The sequence below is a fragment of the Mustela erminea genome, chromosome 18, assembly GCF_009829155.1.
Source record: "Mustela erminea isolate mMusErm1 chromosome 18, mMusErm1.Pri, whole genome shotgun sequence".
In the NCBI taxonomy this organism is placed as follows: Eukaryota; Metazoa; Chordata; class Mammalia; order Carnivora; family Mustelidae; genus Mustela; species Mustela erminea.
This window is the reverse complement of record NC_045631.1, coordinates 55,586,864-55,613,677: the sequence shown is the minus strand read 5'-3', so window position 1 is coordinate 55,613,677 and position 26,814 is coordinate 55,586,864. Positions and strand designations below refer to the sequence as shown.

General features: G+C 43.9%; 1 protein-coding gene across 1 annotated transcript; it reads right to left on the bottom strand.

Annotated features, from left to right (window-relative positions):
• Positions 1-18,587: 18,587 nt before the first annotated feature.
• On the bottom strand, positions 18,588-19,135 carry LOC116578543 (ferritin light chain-like). Its single transcript, XM_032323037.1, has one exon. It carries the CDS (start codon positions 19,133-19,135, stop codon positions 18,641-18,643), a length of 495 nt encoding a protein of 164 aa, XP_032178928.1. The 3' UTR covers positions 18,588-18,640.
• Between the last annotated feature and the right edge of the window lie 7,679 nt (positions 19,136-26,814).

The following is a 26,814-nucleotide window of genomic DNA, read 5'->3' as shown; positions in this document are numbered from 1 at the left end:
TTGTGGACATTGCTGTTATAAACACTGGGGTGCATGTGCCCCTTTGAATCACTGTTTGTATTCTTTGGATAAATACATAGTAGTGCAATTTCTCGGTAGTAGGGTAGCTCCATTTTTAAGTTTCTGAGGAACCTCGAGGCCGTCTTCCAGAGTGGCTGCAGTGGCTTGCATTCCCACCAACAGTGTAGGAGGGTTCCCCTTTCTCCACATCCTCACCAAACATCTGTTGTTTCTGGAGTTGTTAATTTTAGTCATTCTGACTGGTGTGAGGTGGTATCTCATTGTAATTTTGATTTGTATTTCCCTGATGCTGAGTGATGTGGAGCAGCTTTTTTTTTTTTTTTAAGATTTTATTTATTTATTTATTTGACAGAGAGAGATCACAAGTAGGCATAGAGGCAGGCAGAGAGAGAGAGAGGAGGAAGTAGGTTCCCTCCTGAGCAGAGAGCCCGATGTGGGGCTCCATCCCAAGACCCTGAGATCAGGCCCAAGCCACAGGCAGAGGCTTAATCTATTGAGCTACCCAGGCGCCCTCTAGACCCAACTTTAAAAACGAATGTTTATTGAGCATTTACTATGTGCCAGACACTATGCTAAATGTTTTATACATATCACATTTAATCTCAATGGTAATTCTATGAAATTATTATTGTATCCATTTTATAGAAGTGAAAACAGGATTAAAGAATTTTAAGAAACTTACATAGCAGGTTGGAATTTGAACCTAGGAATATGTGACTTCAGGTTCCATACTCTTAACCAATACACTACTTTCATTCTGAAATTTTGAGCAGGACCTCTTGTAGGGATTAGGGGGCAGTTTCATTTGGGATCACTAAGGAAATAATCTGTAAACCACAGTAATGAATATGAAACAAGAAAATGGCTCAGTTCAATGGATTTGAAGAAAATATCCAGAATAAATTCTATGAGGATTTAATGCCACAAAAAATTGTGAAATGGAGGGCTGGGGTGGGTTTTCTAGCATTAGATCCAGTAAACTTCTCTCTTCTAGCGAAGGGCTTGGCATCCCTCTCATGGCTAAGCTTTGGGCTCCTAATGTGAGTAAGAAGTGCACTTCAGGGAAGGTGTAACCTGTATTTCCGGACACCTGCCCTCTCCTCACCCTACAAAGCTTCCTAGGAAGAACAGTGGTGCTGTCTCTTTCCTTGACTCAGGAGAAGATGGTTCCTTCCTTCATTTATTCATTCATTCTTCGCCAGGCACTGTGCTAGATGCTGGGGCAAACAGATAAAAAAGCCACAGTTCCTGTCTCTGAAGAGCTGACAGCCTATTAGGCATGACTAACAGATATGTACACCATGACTAACAGATATATACAGCATATATACACGTGGATAAGGACCACGATGGGGTACAAGGGAGACAGACAGTGTGGTGCAGTGGCTTAAAACACTGGAGCCAGCAGACAGGGGTCTGAATTCTAGTTCTGCCATCTTTTGTCTTTGCAACTCAGTATATTAATTCACTTCATTAACCTTCATTTTCCTCCTTCATAGGGTTAATGAGAGGATCAAATGACATAAGGCATGGGAAGTGCTCATCCCAGTGCCTGGTATATATGCTTCATATGGGGAGTTATCACTCTGGATAATATGGACTGAGCATGCTCCAAGTCTGGAGAAGGGGGTCACCAGCTCTGCCCACCTGGAGATGAGGAGGAAGGGGGGAGGCAGGGAGCATTTTACTTAGGAAGGGGCCTCTTGGCACCAAATTTTCTTTCCAGAGAAATGCCCCCGTATGGTGTCTTCCCCTGTCCCAGCACCCCAAGGGGTCGCATTGTTGAGAGTTGACAAACAGCTTCCGATAAGGGAGATTCTCTATAAGGCCAAGTGGGCAGCTCTCCACAATAACAGATTGTGCAGATTTCTTAACCAACTAAGCCATCCAGGCATCTTATTTATTTTTTTAAGGCTTTATTTATTTGACAGAGAGAGAGAGAGAGAGAGAGAGAGAGTACAAGCAGGGGAAGCAGTAGGCAGGCAGGCAGAGGGAGAGGGAGAAGCAGGCTCCCTGCCCAGCAAGGAGCCCGATGTGGAGCTCGATCTTAGGACCCTGGGGTCATGACCTGAGCAAAAGCAGCTGTTTAAGATTGTGCAGATTTCTTGCTGCCTTGTCTTCTCCCAACTTCTTTATTGGATGCTTTCTGGGAGAGACAAGGGTGAATAATGAGTGAATGAACTTTTATTATGTGCACCATATGCCAGATTCATTTGAATGTATTACCTAATTTAACCTTACCCAGTAATCCTCTGGAGAAGGCTACTCTTCCTCCCATCATATGGATGGTGGGGGCGAGGCTCAGGGACATCAAATCCATCACGGAGATCATGCAGGTGGCAGACAGAGCGGAGGTTCAGTCCCCATCAGTGTGGCCTGAAGTCGATAGACTTTCCACATCCTGCAGTTGCCTTGTTCACGTGGACTCCTCAACCAGGAATTGTGGTTCAGGAAGGGACTGTGGAGATTCACTCAGTGTTTTTAGCTCTATAGATGGAAAAACTCCCTGGCATACAGGATTTTTTTTTTATTCTACATTTCAACCTCCTCTGCCACTCAGTCAGGGTTGCAGAGAAGAGAAGCAAAAGGGGTCTTCCTCTCCAGACGTACAGAAGTGCCTGGTGCTCTCACCAGATCTGTGCCAATTACTGGTACGTAATGTGAATGCCACAAAGATCAGAGCAATGTTCGAGTGCCTGTCTTACCAGGAACCTGGGGAAGTAGGACAACCCCCAGGGGTTAGGACTCCATGCACTGGTGGTCCTTGTAATGGTCATTAGTACTGAGCTCTCTCTTGCCTTACACACAGGCCAGCAACTGCCGACCTTGGGACCAACCCAACAATCAGGCAGGCGCCGCCCCTCTACTGGGCTCAAAGGTCTTTGCAGCTCATGTTCTCCTCCTTGTGGACATTTACATTTATCCCTGGCAGGGTCTCAGAAGTTGGCAACTGTGCACTGGAGAACTGCTAAGCTCATAGCCCAGGGAGATGAGCTTCTTTTGCCCAATAGAGAAGGAAGCCCAGACAAAATGAGAAAGTCAATACAGTTTACTTATACTCTTCTCAGCTGCCCCATTCTGTTCTATCTCCTCTCTGTGTAGCTTAACTTCTTTTCCACATGAGAAATGATTTTTTTCTATAGTCAGTAGCAGGTGTGTGTGTGTGTGTGTGTGTGTGTGTGTGTGTGTGCATCTCTGTGCAGGAGACATCATATTTTTGAGGATCTGTCTTTGTTGGAGTCACACTTGGCCATGGTCTGACTCTGGCCGGCCCTCTTACACTGCCCGCCACCTGCCTGCACGGATCAGTGTAGTCAATTTCACGTATTTTCCAGGAGAAGCAGAAGGTACTCTGGGTTCCTTTGTGCTAGCTTTTGCAATTTTCTCCTCAAGGCATACAACTCAGTATCAAAACTGGGAAAGGAAAATTCAATCCCTCCTTCTAAGAGCTCATAATAGAAGGGTACCAAACCATTTATGTATCTAATAGCCAATTTTTAAAAAAAAAAATTGGACCTCAGGGTGCATTGCATTGGGATAATCAAAATAATAGAAGTCTGACACATTCATGACTCATCCACGAATGGTCCTTCCTTCTTTCCTTCCTTCCTCCCTCCTTATCATGTAATAAGAATCTCAAAACAAAAGCTAAGGCCTTGACAATAATCTCCATTTCACCGTATTTCCACCTCCCACTCCTCCCAGTCCTCCGTCTGAGGTTGTGATCATCCTCATTCCTGGGTCCATTACTCCCATTTTTTTAGGTTGTTCTGTTGCATTTGCATGCATTTCTAAAAATACATCTTTTATAATTTTTTTCCTCCGGTGCAGAGCTTGAACTCACAAACCTGAGATCAAGACCTGAGCTGAAATGAAGAGTCAGACAGCTAGCCAACTGAGCCACCCAGGCCCTCCACTTTAGTTTAGTTTTTTTTTAAATTTAAGATTATATTGCTCAGAATCATCATTATTTTTGCGTGTTGCTGTAGGTTGTTGCTTTGAGTGCTGTGTGTGTTTGGTTGAGTAAATAGATGACAAATTTTTTTTTAAATTTGTTCTTCCACTGCTGGAGGCCTGGGCTGTTCCTGGTTTTAATCTGTTGTGAAAAGCCTTCTCCTATGTGTCTTTTGAACATGTGCAAACATTTATCTTTATTTCTCCATCTTTGAGGCATTTATTCAAACCCACTGCATGTGCTGCCTTGGTCTTGGTGGAGAGTGTGGCATTCCTCATACCTGGAGAAATCCATATTTTTGATAAGGACACCCAACCATGACCATGATCATGTTGAGGGTGTGGGGTGCCTGGCTGGCTCAGTTGGTAGAGCATGGGAATTTTTATCTTGGGGTGATAGGTTCTAGATATTTCTAAAAATAAAATGATGAAAACAATAAATCAGTTCTTAAAAAAAATCCCAAAACCATGTTGGGGGATAGGGCTACGAGGCTTTCTGTTGGAAAAGGGTGAGACCTACTGAAACAAACCTGGGATTTTGATTCAGACACTCTTCATCCAAGACCCACCTGAGCCACTTACCAGGTATGTGAATTGGACTATTTCTTGACATCTTTAAGTCTCAGTTTTCTCATTTTTTAAAAAGATCTTATTTATTTGCTTGACAGAGAAATCACAAGTAGACAGAGAGGCAGGCAGAGAGAATGGGGAAAGCAGGCTCCCTGCTGAGCAGAGAGCCCAATGCGGGGCTCGATCCCAGGACCCTGAGATCATAACCCGAGCAGAAGGCAGAGGCTTAACCCACTGAGCCACCCAGGCACCCCTCAGTTTTCTCATTTTTAAAATGGGGAGCAATTAGTGCCTCCTCACAGGGTCATGAGGAATAAATGGGTAAAAGGATGCTTAGCATACAGTTGGTGGTCTCTATATGCTCATTTTTACATGCTTCATTTATGTTGTGCCCCCCATGCTGGCATTACTATACAATACCATATATATGACACATACTGTATTAAATTATTATAATAAAGAATTAAAACATGCAATTCTCAATTTTAGAGGAATTTAAGTTGTAATTGGAAATGGAGGGTAACACAGAAGAAAAAGGGAAAAATTAGACATCAAAGCATTGCTGTGAGTGTGCCCCCAGAGTCAGCACATCAGGGCTCACACGGTACTAGCACACTCTACTTGCTAGCTTATAACATCAGGCATCACACTTGATTTGTGGAGTCTCTGTTTCCTTGTGGAGGTTAGTGATGATACTGAGCTCAGAAGCTTTTGTGTGGAATATATGAGATAATCCATAACTCCTTGTGCGGTGCCTGGGCTCGCAGTAGGTGCTCAAAAGATGGCAGCTGCTGTTATTAGCCTGGGATATAATGTGAGCTCCTTGCATAGGCTGAGTGTCCACTGAGCCCGGACACCATGGAGGAGACTCAAATACTGAATTTGGAGGGAAGTGGTCTATGAATGTTTCCCAATAGAGACTTCAGATGGGCTCCCATAGGACTGAGGAGGTTGGGTGCCCTTATCAGAAATACGGATGTCCCCACTTTCTGAACAAGAATAAGAATCTGAATAAGAATCTCTTGGAGTGACACTTGGGAATTTGCATGACTATAAAGTTTTGTGGGTGACCCTGGCATGAAGACAGATTTTACAAACTACTGGATTAGTGGCTTCTCACATCCCTTTCGACCCTTGTGCTTTGGGAAACCATTCAGAAGGACTTCACTTCCCCCAAGAGAGTTTAGGAGAATTTCCTTGGAGCAGGAGGAGGTTACTGGGTGGAATTATCAGGTGCATCTAGATTTCTTAGGAGAAGAGGGGGTACATAACCCCATATGGCCACACGAGGTCGCTCTAGGGAGCACCTTACAATGGGGTTGACCCCCAGTCCCCTAGCGTCCAGCACTGTGCACTATAAAATGAGTCCTCCTGAAACAGAGTAACAGATGCATATATTTCTACTTAAGAATAAGATATGTAGGAGCGCCTGGGCGGTTCAGTGGGTTAAGCCTCTGCCTTCAGCTCTGGTCATGATCTCAGGGTCCTAGGATCGAGCCCCACATCGGGCTCTGTGATCAGCAGGGAGCCTGCTTCCCCCCACCTCTCTCTGCCTGCCTCTCTGCTTACTTGTGATCTCTGTCAAATAAATAAATAAATAACTCTTAAAAAAAAAAAAAGAATAAGATATGTATAATTTTTCTTTAGAAAAAAAAAAGAGAGGAGAGAGTAGGCTAGGCTGGGCAGAGAGGAATCATAGGAGAAGGAAGTTAAAGAGAAAAGGGAAAAAGGAAAGAAAAAAGTAACCTTCAAGATCATAGTTCAACATGGAAAGTTTTTAATTCAGAGAGGATATTTCTTTATGCTTGGTATTTTATTAGCAGCAACAGATGGAAGGTCTTATTTCATCTACCTGCTGTAAAAATCAGGGATAGACTGAGAGAAAAACACTGATGAAAAAACTCAATGGGGGGGATGTGACAAAGGACAGGGACGTGTGACAGTCAGGTGAGCATCAGCAACCTGACACCTCACAGCCGTATTTGAAGTGAGGTCACAGGCTTTGGCTGTGTCTGAACTAGGGGGAACCTATTTTTATGAGAGATTGGAGGAGGGGACTTTGGTCTCACATTCTTCCCATTTGCAGGAGGCCAATGTTGGTGTTGGAGGTATTTTGTTTAGTCCTATTCTCTACGCCACCACAGTCTGCCCGGAGATCAGTGGCTGTGAGACACACTGAATGAAGTCAGTCTGGAAAAATTCCCCAGAGTCTAGCTCTGCCTATGTCTGATGTAGAGTCAGTCTTCACATGACCTCATTGCCTGCCCTCAAGTTTTCCACAGCTCAAGGCATGGAGAAGGGGAGATCCAGACTTGGGGGGAGGGGTCATGAGGATAGAGAGCCGCCTGCCGGATCTTTCAGTTGTCTGGAATTGCTGATTGGTCCACAATTAATGGTTGTGTCTGAAACTATAATTTGAATAGAGCTTTGTTTCTTTTAGAGAGGTAGGAGAGAGTCTTGGTAGGAATGGAGGTAGATGGTAGTAGACATAGGAGAAGAGACCATTTTCTTCCCCCTTAGGGAAAGTCTTCAAGAAAGGGGTTGGTTGAGAGGGGCTTATCTGTTGATCTATCATCTCCCTCTGGATAATTTACACCTTGACATTCCATCTACCAATGGAAAGGTAGTGGGAAGAATGGGTGAGAATGTGAGCTTTGAGTCCGATCTGTGTGATTTATGACAATAAAATTAGCCATTATTATTAGAAATAGTTTCTTACATTGCCCAGTGTGAGCATTTGATGTGATGTTTGGTTGCCTAATGGGGAGTTTCATGCATAGGGCTTACTGTCCAGGAATATCTGCTCCATAAACCCATGTGGTTAAGATAGAGGGGACTGTCCCCTCACCTCTGTCACTTCATCTCCTAATCCTTTCCACCCTTCCTATCTAAGTTCCTCAAGAACTACACTCACAGTCTGCATTTTCTCATCTTCAACTGGCTTCCACTCCTCCACCTCCACTGAAATGGCATTTGGATAGATCACCAATGATCCTTGCTCTGCCAGATCCCAAGGCCACTCTTTGTGTATTTTGTTCGACCTCAACATTGCTGATTTCTCCTTCCTCCTTCAAACTCACTTGGCTCCTGTCCGTCTGGGTTCTCCTCATTGTCCATCTATATGTTCTGCCATTCATTTCCTCTTTCCTTCCTGGGTTCCTATCTTTTCACTCTTGAAATCTCATCCTCCCGCCGCCCCCACTCCCCAGGGTTCTGTCCTCCCTTCCTTCTATTCTTTCTATACACTCACTGGGTGATCTCAGCCACTTTCATGCCTACAACTCCCCTGTTCTTTTTTTAATTTATTTTTTATTTATTTTCGGCATAACAGTATTCATTATTTTTTCATCACACTCAGTGCTCCATGCAATCCGTGCCCTCTATAATACCCACCACCTGGTACCCCAACCTCCCACTCCCCCGCCACTTCAAACCCCTCAGATTGTTTTTTAGAGTCCATAGTCTCTCATGGTTCACATCCCCTTCCAATTTCCCCCAACTCTCTTCTCCTCTTTAACTCCCCATGTCCTCCATGCTATTTGTTATGCTCCACAAATAAGTGAAACCATATGATAATTGACTCTCTCTGCTTGACTTATTTCACTCAGCATAATCTCTTCCAGTCCCGTCCATGTTGCTACAAAAGTTGGGTATTGATTCTTTCTGATGGAGACATAATACTCCATAGTGTATATGTAACACATCTTCCTTATCCATTCGTCCATTGAAGGGCATCTTGGTTCTTTCCACAGTTTGGCGACTGTGGCCATTGCTGCTATAAACATTGGGGTACAGATGGCCCTTCTTTTCACTACATCTGTATCTTTGGGGTAAATACCCAGGTACATCTCCCCTGTTCTTAGTGAGAATCATCATTACTTTCAGTCTCAGTTAACCCCCAGATGCATGTCTATAATGAAGGGGGATGTGGCACCATTTTAAATGACCCTGCCAACTTGGCCATAATTGAATGGTCCATAAATGGATACTTGATGAAAACCAGGACAATCTCAGTTCTTCCTGACTTCCTTTTCTTTTAACCAAGACTCAGGAAGGGAGTAGGGCTTTCTCTGGGAGGGAAACCCATAAGATGGTAGACTTGAGAAATGTCAGTGGCCATATATCCCTCCTCCTGAAGGAAGCTGTTGTTAAAGAGAGATACTAGAGCCCACAGAGGAGCAGGGAGAGAGGGTTCAAGGCATACTTGATTGTCTGGTTCCAGTTGTCCCCACAATTGAGCTGCATCTTTGCATTCCCCATGGATTATCTTTGAATTATATATAATATCCTAGTATTTTTTTTAAATACATGCCCCCTTTTGCCTAAGTATGTTCTAGTTCAGTTTCTGAGATTTGCACCTGAAATAGATTCTGCCAGAGGTAGAGTCTAAGGAAACAGAGACCCCAACTGAGGGTTAGGAGAATTGGATTTGCGTTAACACTGGCACTCACTGGCCATGAAACCTTGAGCAATCCCAGACCCTGAGAGTCAGTTTCTTCATAAAATGAGAAGCCACAAAATTTAGTAGAGGAAGGAAATAAGGAAAAATCGTAAATAAATAAAATAGAGACCAGAGTGAATAATAAAATAACCGGAAAATAATGACCAGTTTTTCCAAATTTAAAATAAATAAAATTGGCAATGTTTAAAAAAAAATGAGGAGCAACAAAATCTGCCTGCCTGGTACACATAGTCCTAGGGGGATTAACCACTGAAATCATAAAACACCTATAAATGTAAAGTTTATAAAGTGCAGGATTTATTTGAAAATGTTTAAAAAACATTTTTATTTTTTTATTTTTTGAGAGACAGAGAAGCAGAGGGAAAGGGAGAGAGACAATCTTAAGCAGGCTCCATGCCCCGTGCAGAGCCCAAAGCAGAGGTTAATCTCACCACCCTGAGCTCTGTGAGTCTCCTGTTACTGTGTCCTTGAGCATCTACTATACTCAGGGAGCCACATGGTATAGAGTCATTTGTCTGCATGCCCTACCTGCCCCACCAGATTGCTGACTCTTTTAGAGCAATACCCATGCTGGTTTCTTCATTGCTTCCATCAAAGCACTCAGAACTGTGTCTTATCCTCTGGTAAATAATGATTAAATAAGATGCAATGACAAGGCACGTATTCTTGGTACATGTTGAGAATCCATCCTGGACCCAGAACTTGGTTTGGATTTTAAAGAAGGCTTCTTGGGTGTTTTTGTTTTTCATGGAAGTGCTGGTTTTTGTTTTTGCTCTTATCTCCAGAGATGCTTTCAGCCTCCTGAGACTCAATCATCAATCAACATTTACTCTCCAGATACCGCCCTGTGCCAGACACACAGGATACATTTTATCAACCTCTTAATTTAGTTTACATTTCAGGTTGAAGCCAGACAAGAAAGATTTTCTCCATCTATCAATTCCTGCTTCTACTTCTTTTTGGAAAAAGCAACTCTCAATTCAAAAGTAAGCATATTTAGGGATTGTTTCTTGGAATCTTGGGGATGAAAGGATAGTAAGAACTTAGGTGTTCTAAGGAAAATGGTCATGATGGAAAAAAGGAGACAATTTGTATAGTAGGATCTCAATTTCAGAAAAAATAATACACATCCAGAATAAACAGGGAAGCATTGTTATCAGAATATCAGCAGTGAGGTAAGGGGATTGTGGGGATTTTGTTTTTTATCTTCTGGATCTTGCAAAAATTCTGTGGTGAATATATGTTACATTTAAATCAAGAAACAAGAGTTAAAAAAGAACTAAGGAAATTTTCTTCATTAGCTGTGGGGGCACACAAGTGTGCATTTTATTATTATTCTTTATCATTTACTTATAGGTTGCACATACTATATATTTATACAAAATACTTTGTATAAAATATTTAGTAGTCTACTTTTTGTTGCTGAACGTCTTGTTTAAATGAAATTTAGTTTGGAAGCTATCTTAATTGAAGCAAGGGGTTCTCTGGAGACGAGCCTAACATACAATCTATCCTGGAGAATGGTCCGTGTATACTATAAAAGAATGTATATTCTGATGTTGTTGGATGGAATGTTCTGTATGTCTGTTAGGTCCATTTGGTTCAAGTCCAACATATCCTTGTTGACTTCCTGTCTGGATGATCTATCCACTGTTGGAAGTGGGGTATTGAAGTCTTCTCCTATTATTGAAGTCCTCTACTATGTTCCCTATTTCTCCTTTTTTTTTTTTTAAAGATTTTATTTATTTATTTGACAGACAGAGATCACAAGTAGGTAGAGAGGCAGGCAGAGAGAGAGAGAGAGAGAGGAGGAAGCAGGCTTTCTGCGGAGCAGACAGCCTGATGTGGGGCTCGATCCCAGGACACTGCGATTCTGACCTGAGCCGAAAGCAGAGGCTTTAACCCACTGAGCCACACAGGCGCCCCCCCCTATTTCTCCTTTTATATTTCTTAGTATTTGCTTAATATATTTAGGTACTCTGACGTTCAGTACATGTATATTTATGATTGTTGTATCTGCTTGATGAATGAACCCTTTATCATTATAGACCTTCTTTGTCTCTTGTTACCATTTTTGATATAAAGTCTATTTTGTCTGATATAAATATAGCTACCCCTGCTTTCTTTTGGTTTCCACTTGCATGGGATATCTTTTTCCACTCTTTCACTTTTGAGCCTATATGTGTCCTTAAAACTGAAATGAATCTTTTGTAGGCAGCACTTAGTTGGATCTTATTTTTATCTATCCAGCCAGTCTGTGCCTTTTGATTGGAGAAGTCAATCCATTTACATTTAGAATAACTATCGATATGTAAGGACTCAATAATGCCATCTTATTGTTTTCTGGCTGTTTTGTAGTATCATTATTTTGTTTTTTGTTTTTTCTTTTTTTGGCCTATTTTTATGAATTGGTGATATTCCATGGTGGCATGCTCTAATTCCTGTCTCTATATCTTTTGTGAATCTACCAGAGTTTTTTGCTTTGTGGTTACCATGAGATCTTCGTAAAACATAGATTAAAAAAACTAAAAAAATTGTTTTGAGAGAGAGTGTAGTGGGGGAGGGGCAGAGGGAGAGGAAGAGGGAATCTTTTTTTTTAAAAAAAAGATTATTTATTTGTTTATTTATTTGACAGACAGAGGTCACAAGTAGGCAGAGAGGCAGGCAGAGAGAGGAGGAAGAAGGCTCCTTGCTGAGCAGAGAGCCCGAAGTGGAGCTCTATCCCAGGACCCTAGGATCATGACCTGAGCTGAAGGCAGAGACCTTAACCCACTGAGCCACACAGGCACCTCCGAGAGAGAGAATTTTAAGCAGGCTCCATACCCAATGCAGAGCCTGACACCAGGCTTGATCTCACAACTTTGAGATTGTGATCTGAGATGCAATTGGGAGTTGGATGTTGAACTGACTGAGCCACCCAGGGTCCCTAGTCATGGTAATTTTTAATACTTTTTTCACTTTAACTTTTATACCATAGTGGCTAGCACTCTATCATATTACAGAATTACAGTTTTCTAAATCTGTGTATTTATCTTTGCCAGTGTGTTGTATATTTTCATGTTACTAATTAACATCTTTCCATTTCAGCTTAAAGAACTCCTTTCAGCATTTCTAGTAAGGCAGATAAAGTGGTGATGATCTGCCTCAGCTTTTTGTCTGGGAATGTCTTTATTTCTCCCTTATTTCTGAAAGATGAATTCACCAGATAAAGTCTTTCTTTAAATGCCTTGAATGTATCATTCCACTCTCTTCTGGTCTGTAGAATTTGTGCTGAGAAATTTGCTGATAACTTAATATGGGTTCCTTTGTAGGTTATAATCATTTTTTTTCTTTCACTGCTTCTAGAAATTTTCTCTATCTTTGCATTTTTCCAGTTTTATTATAATGTGTTTTGGGAAAGTTCATTTTGTATTGAGAAAATGATTTATTAGTTTCATGAATTTGTATGTCTAAGTCTTTCCTCTGGTTTGGGAGTTTTCAGCTATTATTTCTTTAAATTTACTTTCTGCCTCTGACTACCTCTCTTCTCTTTATGGAACTCCAATTATTCTGATGTTTGTACTTCTGTTGGGGTCTCATAGACCATGTGGACTTTTTTGCTCTTTTTTATTCTTACCTCTTTGCTCTCTTCTGAGATTATTTCAAAATTCCTAGCCTGTACATCACTGATTTTATCTTCCGTTAGGTCTCTTCCGCTGTGATGTTCTCCTATTGCATTTTAAAATTTCATTCTTTGAATTCTTCAGTTCCAGAATTTCTATTTGGTTCCTTTAAAAAAAAAACTATTTCTATCTCCTGTTTAAATTTCTTATTTTGTCCATGTATTGTTTTCCTGATTTTGTTCAATTGCTTTCTTGTGTTTTGTTTGAGACCTCAAAACAGCTATTTCAAATTCTTTATCAGGTAGAATGCAGAATTTTGCGTCTGAGTTTGGTTACTTGAGGATTATTGTATTGTTTTAAAGAGGTATGTCCTTGATTCTTCATGTTCCCTGGAGATTTCTGTTGCTGTTTTCACATTTGAAGTGGCAATCACCTCCTCCAATCTTACCAGTTGGCTTCAGGTTGGAGATATTTTTCGTTACTTCTGCTTGTATTAGGGGCTTTCTCCAACCTTGTACAGTTACACCTGCTTCCTGCTTCTTGCTCCCTTTTGTGGCAGAATTAGGTTTGTGTGTCTTCTATCTTGAAACTCACTGGCTTTTGGAAACTTCTTTTCTTTTCCAGAAGCTGGCGCTATAGCTCAAGTTTGTAGTTCTCGTTTCCCATAGAGCCTGGCCTGTTTTGGGAGTCCACTCCTTGTCCGCCAGAGCTTGCTCTTGCCACTACACTTGGGAATGTGCCCAGGGAGCTGGCTGCAGAGTGGGCAGGGAGGTGTGGGTTTAACACTTGGGGGCTCTTTTTTTTTCCTAAGATTTTTATTTATTTATTTGACAGACAGAGATCACAAGCAGGCAGAGAGGGAGGCGGAGAGAGAGAGGAAGGGAAGCAGGCTTCCCGCAGAGCAGAGAGCCTGACTTGGGGCTCCACCCCAGGACCCCAAGACCATGACCCGAGCCAAAGGCAGAGACCCTAACCCACTGAGCCACCCAAGTGCTTGGGGTCTTTAGGGTTCCCACAGTCCAGGCTGGAGGTTCCTTCCTGAGGTTCTCTTATCAGGTTATGGGCAGAGTTTCCTGTTGGAGACCTGAAGACAGTCAAGCAAGAACCACATCCCTTTCATGCTTTTTGATACTCTTATCTGCTTCTTTCCTGGTTTCTTTCTTCACCCTGTCACAGAGAACCTGCTTCAAAAGTTTGGTTGCTGCTGTAAAGAAATTTTTTTTTCCAGTAAGTGTCCCACACAGCTGGGGAAGTCAGGCATTCACTCACTGTCTCCCTTATCCCCTCGAGAGGGGTCATTGTAGGCTAGTTCAGCTGGACTGCTGTGCTGTCCTGAGGGAGGGGTTCTGCTGACAAAGTTCCTCATCCTCTTCAATGGGTCCAAACTTGCATACATATATATATATATTTTTTTTTCATTCAGTGGAGTTGGCATCTGTCCTTGGGAAGACTGGACTTCTACAAAGCTTTCTCATCTGTGGGTATCTGCCCACTAGCACTCTCCAGATGTTCCCCAATTGCAGCTGGAGAGGTGGGGCCCAGTTCATACTGCTGGTTCTGCAGACTTTATGGAGATCTGTCTGCCTTTTACCCAGGGTGGGTGGGTGAGATTTCTCCTGGGTCTCTTGTTATATGGTACTGGATTTCACAACTTCCACAGAGGCACTACTGTTTTTGGATAGATGTTAATTTTTAGTTGTTAAAAGGGGGGCTAAAAGGGTGCCTGGATGGCTCAGTTGGTTGAGCACTGACTTTGGCTTAGGTCATGATCTCAGGGTCCTGGGATGGAGCCCCATGTCAGGCTTCCCACTCAGTGGGGAGACTCTTCCTGCGTCTCCCTCTTCCTCCCCCTCTGCCCCTATCCCTGCCTGTGCTCTCTCTCTCTTAAATGGATAAAGTCTTTTAAAGATTTTTTTAATTTTTTAATTTTTTTATGGATAAATAAAGTCTTTAAAAAATGGGAGGGGTTGAGATAAAATGGAGTGGGGTCAGATGTCATTATGATGGTCTTTCGCATTTCTTTTTATCACTGAATGATATTCCTTTGCATGATGGGCCACAGGTTGTTTGTCCATACACCTACTGAAAAACATCTTGATTACTTCCAATTTTTGGCAATTATGAACAAAACCACTATAGACATTTGTGTTCAAGGTGCTCTTTTAACACTTCAAGGAGACCTTACAACCAGCGCGTGGGTCCTGGGGCACACTGATTTCCTTTCCATGGCCACAGTGCTGTTGGGGGTTTTTTGAGCTCTGAGAACAGAAGGAGATTGCCATATGATTGTTTTTTAGCACTGGCTTGCCTGACACTTGTTTCTCAGTTTCTTCCTTAAAAAAAAAAAAAAAAAGGCAGCAGAATAAAAAATGATTGGGTTTGTGAATGGAAGCCACAATGATGAGAGATAGGCATGAAAGCAGAAGTAAGAGAATACAGTCCTGGTCTTTGTGGACTTGACCCAGATAGAGTCTGACATGGCTGGGCTGTGTAGAGGGAAGAAGTGAGTTTTGTGGTCAGAACCACGAACCTGTTTGTGGCCACCTTCCTACTCTCTCTTCCAAGTGGCTGGGGCAGAAGTGTCAATGGAAAAATGAATAAACATGTTGAGTATCAGGGGAACAATTGAAATGGCAAAGACTTTCTGTTTATTTCTGCAGCCCTTCATAGGTGCTAGTAGAGGAACTCATAATATCAACTGTATTATCCCGGGGACTATTAATTCCAACCATCCTCACCTGTATATAGCATTTAAAAAATTTTTTTTATTTTGAAATTTTAGATAATAATGACGTTTTTTAGTTTGCCAAGAACTTTCTATTCATCAACTCAATTAACTCTCAAAGCCATTATAGATGAGAAAACTGAGGCTCAGAGTGTGTTTGACCTGCCCAATGTCATTTGGCATGTGAACGGCAGAACTGGGACTAGAACACAGGGGTTTTGACTCCCAATCTAGTGCTCCTCCCAACTGCCTGAGGCCAGGGGCAAGTGAAGAAAGTGAAAGGACTGGTGGGGGTGAGTGGGTGGTGAGGACAGCATCTAGGGGGGCATGTCCAGAAGAAGGTGTTCAGGTGCAGGTAGCAAGTGGTAGACAAGGATGGGCAAGAGCCAACTTGCTTTTAGGCGGGGCTTTATAGGGTAGTCTCTGTTCAGTGAACACCACCATGCTTCTGGGCAGAGCTTGACTTCGATGGAAGAGAAATCAATTTTGTTTTTCCTTTCAGCAAAAATCTGCTCATCTAAGTCTTCAGTCCTGTGGAAAAGGCGGTAAGACTTACTCTCAATGAGAAGAGTTGATCAATGACAATGATGAGAATATTTCACCTCATCCATATCCCCGGAGGGACTCATTTCTAAGGCAGTTTCTAATTTATTTATTTGGAACAGGAAATATTCATGGCATGATAACTGGTTATATTTACTTACCAGGTGGAAGGTCTATTTAGGAGACCAGATGATCAGTCTGAACACTGCTTGATGAAAACTGAATTAGTAACCAGGAATGGGTACCGTCAAAAGTCTCTTATGTTAAGCTCATTCAGCCTGCTCTGTTTTTTAATGGTGCGCTGTGTTTGTCTCGGTAATAGGCTTGTCACGGTCTGCTGGTGAGACATTAACATGTCATTACTCCCAACTATTTTTTCTGGATTCTTTTCTGGTTATTAGATATGATTGTCCAACCAAGTCCAACCTCACGGCTTGGAGACAGTGCCTGGGGATGAGAAGGGTGAGCGTTCAGCAATCTGGTGCTCTGCATTTGACTCATGTAGACACTTACCCTCTACTTCTTCTGTAATTGGGGCTGAGACTATTCTCCGGGAAGGTCTTGGTGGCTGTTGGCCACAGACACAGGCTGAGGTGAGAACAAGAATAACCCCAGCACGGACTGTGGTGGCAACTAGTGAGACATGGCATGTTCCTAGAGGAAGAACCAATAGAATATGGGATCTGGAATGATGGAGGAATGATCTTCAGCTTCCTGGAAAAAACTTAGAATTTTGGTGGGTGGCTGAAAAAGCCATGGGATGTGATGCTGACCAATTCCAAATTTATGTAAAATAAATATTCAAGATAGGACGTTTGTGTGAGTCAAAGGGAGGGGAAATGAGGTTAGAGGAGAAGACAGAAAACAAAGCAAGAGTTTAAAAAAAAAGCCCAAGTCAGAGTCTCATGCTGAACTTTGTGATTGGTTTGGTTCTGTGCACTGTCAGAAAGTAACTCCATAGGGCAGACGTGAAGACTAAGATAGTGTGTAAGCCCCAGGTCGGACCTCCTGCAAATGCTCTGCCATTAAAGTTCTTGGTTGTTTATCTTTCCTGATAATTATGTTTGCTCTCACTTAGCTACTTCCTGGCAACATATCAGGAGGCAACTGAACTTCACAGATCATGGCATGAGACAATGAGCTGTGGGCGTCATCGCTTGGAGGAAATTGAGGATTGATTTCTATGGCCATTAATGTTATGATGTAGGAGTTCATGGGACAGGAATTCACAGCCTTGAGATAAGGATCCCCCCACTTTATTGATGAGGACACAGGAAGCCCGAGTTTTTGTTGTCATTCAAGTGGCTGTGAAATGGCCTCTTGTTGTGGGGTTTTGTGTGTGTGGGAGATACATTTAAAATTTTTGTTGAAATTAATATTAATATCTTATCTTTTAATAGCTTATTTATGTCCCTACTTTGTCTGTGAAATAAATATATAAAATTATTGAAGTTAGTGATGGCACTAAAGATCAAATAGCTGAGAAGAAAGACAGGAGGAGTAGGTTGCATGTGTTGCATGTGTGTATGCAGTCATTTTTGTGAAGATTATGATTTTTCAAACAGAGGTAATCTCTTAAGCAGGTATGTGCCCATTTCCTGTCCTTTTCTAAAAAAATTGTGGTAAGATGTATATATATATATATATATTTTTTTTTTTTTTTTTTAAGATTTTATTTATTTATTTGACAGAGAGAGAGAAATCACAAGTAGGCAGAGAGGCAGGCAGAAAGAGACGAGGAAGCAGGCTCCATGCTGAACAGGAAGCCCAATGCAGGGCTCGAGCCCAGGACCCTGAGATCATGACCTGAACCAAAGGCAGATACTTAACCTACTGAGCCACCCAGGAGCCCCTTATTTTATTTTTTTAGAGTAGGCTCCACAGCCCTGAGATCAAGACCTGAGCTGAGATCAAGAGTTGAACGCTTAATCAACTGAGACACCTAGGTGCATCTCCCAAGGTGGCTTTAAATCCAATTTCTCTGATGACTAATGAGGCTGCACACCTTTTCATAAGCTCATTAGCTATTCATTCATCTTCCTCAGTGAAGCATCTGCTCCAGTCTTTGGCCTATTTTTAAAAACTGAGTTGTTTGCCTTTGTTATCAGTGATTTATAAGGGGTTTTTATGTATTCTTGATGTTCAATGTCTACCGTCTGTGGCGAGACACAGGTCTTGCTTATATGCTTCCCCTGCCTCTTCCTCTTCTAAGTGATTTAACTTAATGAACAGAAAATTTTAGTTTGGATGAAATCCAATCTTTAATTTATGGTGGTGTTTTTTGTGTCCTAAAAGGGTAATTGCCTACTTCAAGGTTGCAAAGATATTCTCTAAAGCCTTTTTTTTTTTTTTTTAAAAGCCTTGCAGGTCTGACTTTTATGTTTAAGTCTGTGATCATTTTAAAATTAATTAATGAATTAGTTCTAATTAATTCCAGTGTATGGAGTAAGTAGAAGTCAAGGTTTATTTTTTTCCCATGTGAATATTCTGTTGTTCTGGCACTTTTTCCTTTTGCATGGAGTTATTTATTTATTTTTGTTTGTTTGGTTGTTTTTTTGTTTTTGGTTTGTTTTCTGCAAAAAGCCTTATTGTTTCCATTTGGTCCAGAGCTTGAGAGTGGGTTCCAGGGTGGTTAAAAAGCTGCCTCGTGGTTTTAGGGAGAGGCCAAGGCGCAATCTCTGGCACCAGGGGATGACATAGAGGCCCCTTCAAAGGCTGCTGCTGGTCTCTGGAGGCTCCTAGTCATGCTTGAGAGTGAGCCTCTCAAAGAGATACTGGCCCAGCCCAGCCTGGGGGCTGGTGGAGTTTCATCAGGTGGTCACCCATCTTTTTGATGAGTTTCACCTCCTCATCTAGGAAGTGGTTCTCCAGGAAGTCACAGAGATGGGGGTCTGTGCGGGCAGGACCCAGGGCAAGCAGATCCAGAAGGGTTTCATTAAGGCTCTTCTCCAGAACCAGTACAGCTTCCGTGGTGTCCAGGGTTTCCCCCCACTCATCTTGGAATGGCTTCTGGACATCCTGAAAGAGGGTGCGGCCACCACGCTGATTTTGCATCTTCAAGAGATGCTGGGCACCCTCGCACTTCTCCTCAGTCAGCTTGTGGAAGAAGTGGCCCACACCCTCCAGAGTCATATCGTCATGGTGGAGATAGAAGCCCAGAGAGAGGTAGATGTAGGAGGTCCACAGATGCACGTTGACTGGGTGGCTGATGGCGGCCTCTACCTTGGTGGAAAAATTCTGATGAATCTGGGAGCTCATGGTTGATTTGAGGTAAGCATGAAATTGGCTGTTGTCTGGTCCTGTAGTCAGCTGGTGGCCAAGAAGATGGGTCCCAAGGTTGCGACTGGAAAAAAAGTTGGAGGGTGGTCGTTGGCTGGTTGAAGGGGCATCCCTGGGTCTGTTTTGTCCAAACACAGTTGAAGCAAGAGACATATCTGCAGGACTACCAGATCCTCTGCCTGCTTTTGGTGTCTTGATAAAAAATCTATTGGCCATGTATATGTGAGTTTGTTTTGGGGGTCTCTATACAGTTCTGTGGATCTATTAGAAAGACACTGCTTGGTGATTTAGGGTGACAACAAACAATTAAGTCTGCAACCTCCTAACCAATGAGCAGAGAAAACCCCAAGTAGCTTTTGTGGCTGCATCTCACCATTGTTTACCTAAGGCATCCCTTGGGGATGCCTTCCTCTTGCATCCCCTTTTTCTGCTCCCCAACATGAGCTCACACTGAAACTATGGACTCTGGGAATCAAAACTGTTGGGCTGGCAGAAAGGGCTACTTAAGATGGCGAAAGTTCCCGCCACAAAACCTGAACTTGGACGGGAGAACAAAGGCCCAAGCAGAGAGACCCCTGCCCTGGGTTCCAGTGGACCAATGGGACCCTGACGAGCAGGAGAGATATCCGAATAAGGGAAACTTGCCAAAAGACCCCTGAGCTCCCCTCAAGACGCCTTAAAAGCCCCCTCCTCCTTGCCTTGGTCGCAACTTCCGCGACTCTGCTTTCCAGAGTCGCAGAACCTCGCCCGAGGGTGCCCACCTCCTCCTGGCGCAACTTTCCTGGCTCCCCTTCTCCTGAGCCCTGAAACTTCGCTGGAGAGTGTTTTTAATAAATCTTGCCTTGCACCCACTTTGCCTGGTGTTGTGTTTATCTCGCCAGAAAAATTTTACATAGGCCAGATATAGAAGCAACTGTGCAATGTTGAATAGTTCCTAAGTTACCACTTGTGTAGATCTTTGTGGCTTCTGGATTAAACACTTGTTTTTTTTATTCTTCTCTTGCTGACTAGTGTGGACTAGTAAGTGAGCATGTGTGGCAATCCTTTGTATTTGACTGTATGTATTGGTATGTGTTCTACTATGGGGTTCACCAACTAGGAAACTCGGGTCTGTGAGTAGAAGCTTGCACATGTGCCTGAAGAAATGCAGAACCATTGTGATCCTTGGAGTCCCATCTTTGTTTTTGGAGTTTCTAAAAAGAAGGCGATGAATGGAGGTGTTGTTGACAGCACCCTTAATTCAGACTGGTTACTCAGAGAAAGGTCGGGAGGGGAATGGCTGTTCTTTTATCTTCACGGGCCTTTTTTGACCAATAGAGGTTGAACATAAACTGGCTGATAGCAGAAGGTTTGGGGAGAAAGGAAAGTGAATTTGAACTCTGATTCTGCTACATCTTGGCTTTTTGACTGTAGATAAAGCACTTAATTTCACTAAGACTCAATTCCCTCATCTGTGAAATGGGGATAATAATCGTTCCTTCTTCATAGGGCTATTGTCAGAAAGAAGTGAGATAATAGATACAAACTTTCAATAAATATGAGTCATTTTTATAATTATTAATGAGCATTTACTAAGCACATCGATTTTAAAGCATCCAGCAGCTGCAGGTGCCTCCTGTCCCTTGGCCCCATGATAAATTCTGGTGTTCAAAACAAGAAGTCAGGCAGAAGTTGTCTCGAATGCCTCCTCTTTCACTGTGGGTCACTGTGGACTTGGACGTGTCATACAACTTCCCTGAGTCTTGGTTTCTCCATCAGTACAACGGAGTTACAGTATCTCTCACGGAGAGCTGCCTCGAGGTCTCTCATATAGCAGGCTCTCAACAAATGTTGGTTCTCTTTCCATTCATAAGTTACCATCCTTCCTGTTTAATTTGTGTGTGTGTCTGTGTGTGTGTGTGTGTGTGTGTGTGTGTGTTGCTGTCAGAGTGTGGCATTTCTGGACCACAGTGAGGATCGTGAAGATATCTGGGCATTTGTTTTTCGGGTCAGTTCTTAGTGGGACGCTGTGGCTAGGAGAATGGCCTGAAGAAGGGTCAACGGAATGCCAGCATGGCTGGGCTGGGAGCTGTTTGGGGAGCACTGGTACTGGAGAGCCACTTGGGAGTCCTGTTCCTCCATCATTAAGACCAAAGGAACTGGAGACAAAGAGAAGAGAGATCAGGTCTCCATTACAGATGATCACAGTCAGCGCACCTACCCTGTCACCATGGAGAATCTGCAGGACTGTTGGTGTTGTTGACACTTACTGGCACACCATAGAAAAGTACTTGAGGGATTCTCTCTTCCTCTCTCTCTAGAGTAATTTTGGGGCAGGTGGTCTTCAGCAGGTACGCATGGAAAGAAGAACTATTGGCATTGCCTCTATTACCCATTTTCTTGACAAATTTGGGTCCCTGCAGCGTGTGGTGACCATGTGTCTTATGGTGACCATCATGAATGTCATCCACTTCTGGTTACATAAGAAGGTGGGAAAGAAGCTGCAGAGAAGGGGAGTGTGGTATGAAGGTTAACCCTGGCAGGTCTGAACTCAAACCCCAGCTCTTCCCTCATGACCTGTGAGTTCCTGAGAGAACCACTCCTTTGAACCCGGTTCTCTATCTCTTAAAGTGAGGTTGCTCACAGAGTTGAGAGGATTAAACAAGATGGCCCTCAGAGGCACTTTGAGCAGTGTCTGGCAACAGCAAGTACCTGAGAACAACTTTTCATAAATGTCCATCTTAATTTCAGGTGGACCCATGCTGTAGGTGGCACCACCTCTGATGGCTCTTGACCTCCTTTGTTGGTCAGTGAGCCTCCACCCCTCCAGGCTGTGGTGCGATACTCTACAGGAACTCCTCTAGAGGGACAACTGGAGGGAGAAGTGTGGGTTGATGTAGGGATGTAGGGGGGTCAGGAGAGAAGATACATTTTTTTTTTTTTTAAACAAGACACTTATTTGATCTGGTTTCTTTACTCTGAAATAACAACAGTGCTAATCCTGACCTTACCTGACCCAGATTTATTGTCAGGGAGTGAGCTATGCAAGGCTGGCATTCATGATTTGGTAGGGAAAGCTTGAATCAGTGTCTCTGATGGTTCTTCTTTCCTTGGGCTCTCTTGGTATTTGTGATGGCCTCCAGCGCTCCTTGAGAAACCAGATTATGGGAATGCACCATTCTCATCTCAGCATTTCTGAGTTCCTCTTCTGCTAGGTTCCTATGGGGACAAGTTAAGTCATGGTGTTGGGTGGCAGAGGCAGGTACCAATGTTCCAATTTGTCCAGTGATGATGGGTTGACAGAGGCAGAGGCAGAGCAGGAGCCAATGGTAGCACTATCCAGTACAAGACTCTTCAAGGTGGGACAGAGTGGGGTTTACTTCACTAGGGCTGGAACACTGTGGATATTAGGACAGGAGGGCAAGAGGCTTGTCTGGACCCAGCTAAAACGCTTCTTTGTTCCTGACTGGGGAGGAAGTTCCAAGTGTAAGAGAAGGTGGTGGGGCCTAAGCACCTGAAGCCCATGGTAAGAAAGAAGAAAATAACAGGGAAACCTCATTCTGGTATTCATCTCAATTTTCCCCCCTTACCTTGACCTCTGGCAGTCAAGATCTCCAGTGACATCCTCATGCTAGACCTGAAGGTCAACTTTTCCATCTGTCCCATTTGATATTATTGACTGCTCCCTTTGGGAAACTTTCCTTATCACATTCCTCTGAGGCCAGTTATTTAAAAGAGCCAAATTTTTGACCCTTAGCACTCAGTCATTTCTGATGGGCTTAAGAGGGTAGTCAGAGCTGATGACTCATCTATACCTGTGGCCTTTGGTGCGTGGCCAAGATCAAACCACCACCATCTTGTGCTTGAGGCAGTGGTACGACTTCCCACATGGACGATGATATGGGATGACTCTGGTGTAAGACTCTAAGGCTCTGCTTGATCAAACCAACAAGGACAAGTTTCAGTTCTTCTGGCAGTGCCCCAGGCATGTCTCAGCAATAGTTAGCAGATCCTGGGTCATCTTCCGCTCCTGCTCATTGAAGTTGCCTAAGTGAACCACCACTGCCAAGGCAGCTGGCATGTCCCTGGACACCAGGGTCAGTGTCTCCAGGCAAGCTCAGATCTGCTGGGCCCTGGGGTCCCAGAGTGGCCATGCCGTGTCCTTCTTTCTGTTTTTGAATCGCACTTTGGCACGGGACCCCAGAGGCAATGTTCCTTGTCCCTCCATATGTCACAGAGGACTGGTGAGGACAGCTTCACCAGCTGCCACCTGTAGCTACCCTCCTCCCAGGATCAGGTGCAGGAAGAAGGGCTTTGAGAGATCCTTGGCTGTCATCCCCCTCCCCTGCTTCTTCTGATCTCAAGCTCCCTTCTCCAATGTAGATGGACCCTTGGAGTCCACCTGGAATCTGCCTGCCTTCTGGTTCATCAGACCTGGCTGGCGTTGTCTCTGGACAACCTGAACTGGGACACCTGTCATGTTTATATGAGGTGGTTGGGTGACTACGTCTGAATGGCCTATTTCTGTCGGGCAGCTAGGTTGCAAACTAATTCTGTGGGCATGCTTGGGGATCATTGTACCATTTCACATCGTTTTGGAAGGCAGTTATCAGGTGGATGCTGAACCCTGCCTCTGGTCACCAAGTAGATGGACATTCATTCATTCATGTATTCACACAGCACATGTTTACTAAGCACCTGTTAGGAGCCAGTCACTATACTAAATCCTGGGGCTATTAAGATGAGTCATACATGGTACCTGTTCTGGAGGGGGTCTCATTGGAGAGGAGGCATAACCTCACTCTCTAAATTCTGGTTGGGTTCAGCTAGTGGACAGTGGGAGGTAGAATGGCAGAAGGAAAGGTGTTTCTGTTAAGTTGGGAGCATCTGTGTCCCTCTACTCCACTGCTGCTGGGTGGTCCACACCCTCAACTCCTGGGAGGTCTGTACAAGGGCTCTGCTGGGATCTGGTTTTTATCCCCTCTCTGCCCTCCTTTAGAATTAGAGGTGGTAAGGGCTCTCTGCTGCTGCTGGCCCTTTTGTTGATTTCCCTTAACTCCTTCCTGGATCATTGTAAATATTCCCCTCATTATATTATCCTCAATCATACCATTTTGCTTGCGCCATCTACCTGCTACCAAGATCTTGGCTGATGCACCATTTCTTATTCATCTGTGTACCCACAGGGACTGACACCTAGCAGATGCTCATTTAATGGTTGTTAAATTAATAATAATAGAATGTGTTAAGGTCCATGTCAGCAGTTTTTTAAAAAAAGATTTTATTTATCTCTTTGACAGAGACACAGCGAGAGAGGGAACACAAGCAGTGGGAGCGGGAGAGGGTGAAGCAGGCTCCCTGAGGAGCAGGGAGTCTGATGTGGGGCTTGATCCCAGGACTGTGGGACTATGACCTGAGCTGAAGGCAGCCGTTCAACAACTGAGCCACCCAGGCGCCCCCATGTCAGCAGTTCTAATAAGATTTGTTCTGCAAAGATCCAGCTTCAGTCCTGACTCCGGAAAAATCTGTGTGGTCAGTACATTTGAGGACACAGTGAAAAATAAAAATGTGACTTATCTGTTTTGGGAAGTTATGGGATTCTTTGTAGAAGTTGGGTGCCCTGTGAATCTAATTATTAAGAGAGTCAAAGCCACAGCATTTCTGTCACTGTTAATAGCTTTATTTCCTGTTTTCTTTCAGAAAAACTGTATTTTCCCAAATTTTGATATGATGGGAAAACAAACTGAAGTGTAGAAAAAAGAGCCATAAGGAAGCAGTAAGAAAAACGGAGGCTATTTCAGTCCAGCTGACGTAGATGCTCCCTAAATTTTGGCAGTCGAGGCAGCGAGAACAGTGAGGGTTCCGACTCTGCTTCTCCGAGTCCCAGGGTGGTGGGAGGCCAGTTCTAGCACAAGGAGCACGCCTGGAGGGCTGGAGCCGGGGAGGTGGAGGGAGCAGGGCCTCACTAGGGAGAGAACAATCAGAGGGCAATCAGAGGGATGCCCAGCATTCAGGCGCCAACTCCAGGTGGTTGGTGGTCCTGATGATAGCAATCCAGAGACCCAAGCAAAGCCAAAGTTCTGTTCCATCCCAATCTGGAAAGTTTCTAGCTTTGCTCTTTGGGGGAAAAAAAAATGTTAATCTCTCTGGGCTTCTTTCCACTTTCTCACCTGTAAAGTGGGTACACGAGGTTGGGAAGCTTCAATGCTGATAAGTGTCCAGGACCCCTGAGCTGGTCTTGCTCAGCCAGTGGAGGTGGGGAGGTCAGAAGGTCATGCCTTTGTGCCATGGGTGGTAGAACCTCTGGGGGAAGTACTGCACACTGATTCCGGCAGGGAAAGGGTGTTCTGACTTCCCTCCCCACCACTTTTAAAAATTAATATTTTTTTTCTCTGGTGCAGAGACACATGAAACACAAACACAGTTTCCATCTGTGCTGAGGTCCGGTTTTAACCTTGGTCTTGGGTGCTGCGAGGTTTCTCCCATACTGAGTTACAGAGAAAAGGACATCTGAGGACGCAGGGAAGGGCGTCCTAAGCCCCCGGTGTAACTGAGGCAACGTGACTTCTTCCCTCCTGGGTGACTCAGAAACTGCACCAGGATGAGTTGTGGCCCAAAGCAAACTTTATTTGCAGCAAATAAGGAGATCACAGGCAATGGCTTCCAAAGCCGTGATTCCCCAGGAGAGGGTGAATGGGTTCCTTTTGTTCAGGGTTAGGATGGCTATTTGGATAGGGAAACCTTGCTATCCTAGTAGAGGTAGGCATGAGGTAGCACATGTGCCTTAAGGAAACCTGTCTATGCATACATAGTATGTTATATTAATGAGGCTGAGGCTCCTCCCTGGGTAGACATTTTAGTATTATAATGAGGTAAAGGTAATGGTAGGTCATTCTAGGGGGTCATTGCATGGTCAATGAGTTGGGGCGTTGGTTAGCTCAAAAGGTCAGGTGGTTTGGGCCTTTGGAGGGAGGTCTTTTTTTTTTTAAGATTGTATTTATTTATTTCAGAGTGAATGAGTGAGTGAAATGAGTGGGGTGGGGGCTGTTGGCAGAGGGAGAGGGAGAAGCAGACTCCTTGCTGAGCTGGGAGCCCAATGCAGGGCTTGATCCCAGGACCCTGGGATGATGACCTGAGCTGAAGACAGATGCTTAACTGACTGAGCCACCCAGGCGCCGGTGGACAGGGCTGTCACCTGAAGAGTGGTTTTGGGTTTCCTTTGCCTGAATTAAGAGGAAAGCCAGAAAGAAGAGCTTAAGGGAAAATATAAGACCAAGGTTAGTAAGTCCAAGCAGGTGTACTTGGGGGTCTAACTGGTGACAAAGGGGCTCTACATCAGGGTTGGCACAGGCTATTCCTTCTCCCTGGAGCAGACTTGTGTGTCTCTTACAGGAAACAGGTGGCCTCTGCCTTCTCTGCTTGAGAGCAGTGGCCACAGTCCAAGTCTTCTCTGCTTTGTCAGAAGGAAAACAACATCCAGTACTGCTGGCAGCTGATTTTTCCAAGTGTCCCCTGTCACCCAGCCTCTTAACTTGACAGAAGTGCCACATTTGCTGTGGCATGGGTCACTTCCCCATTGGTGACATGCAAAGAATTTTCCTGTCCTTGTTTCCTGAGGATGACGCAGGGGTGGGGTGGGGTGGGGGGTGGGGCTGGGGCTGGTGTGTGTCTCCCTGCCA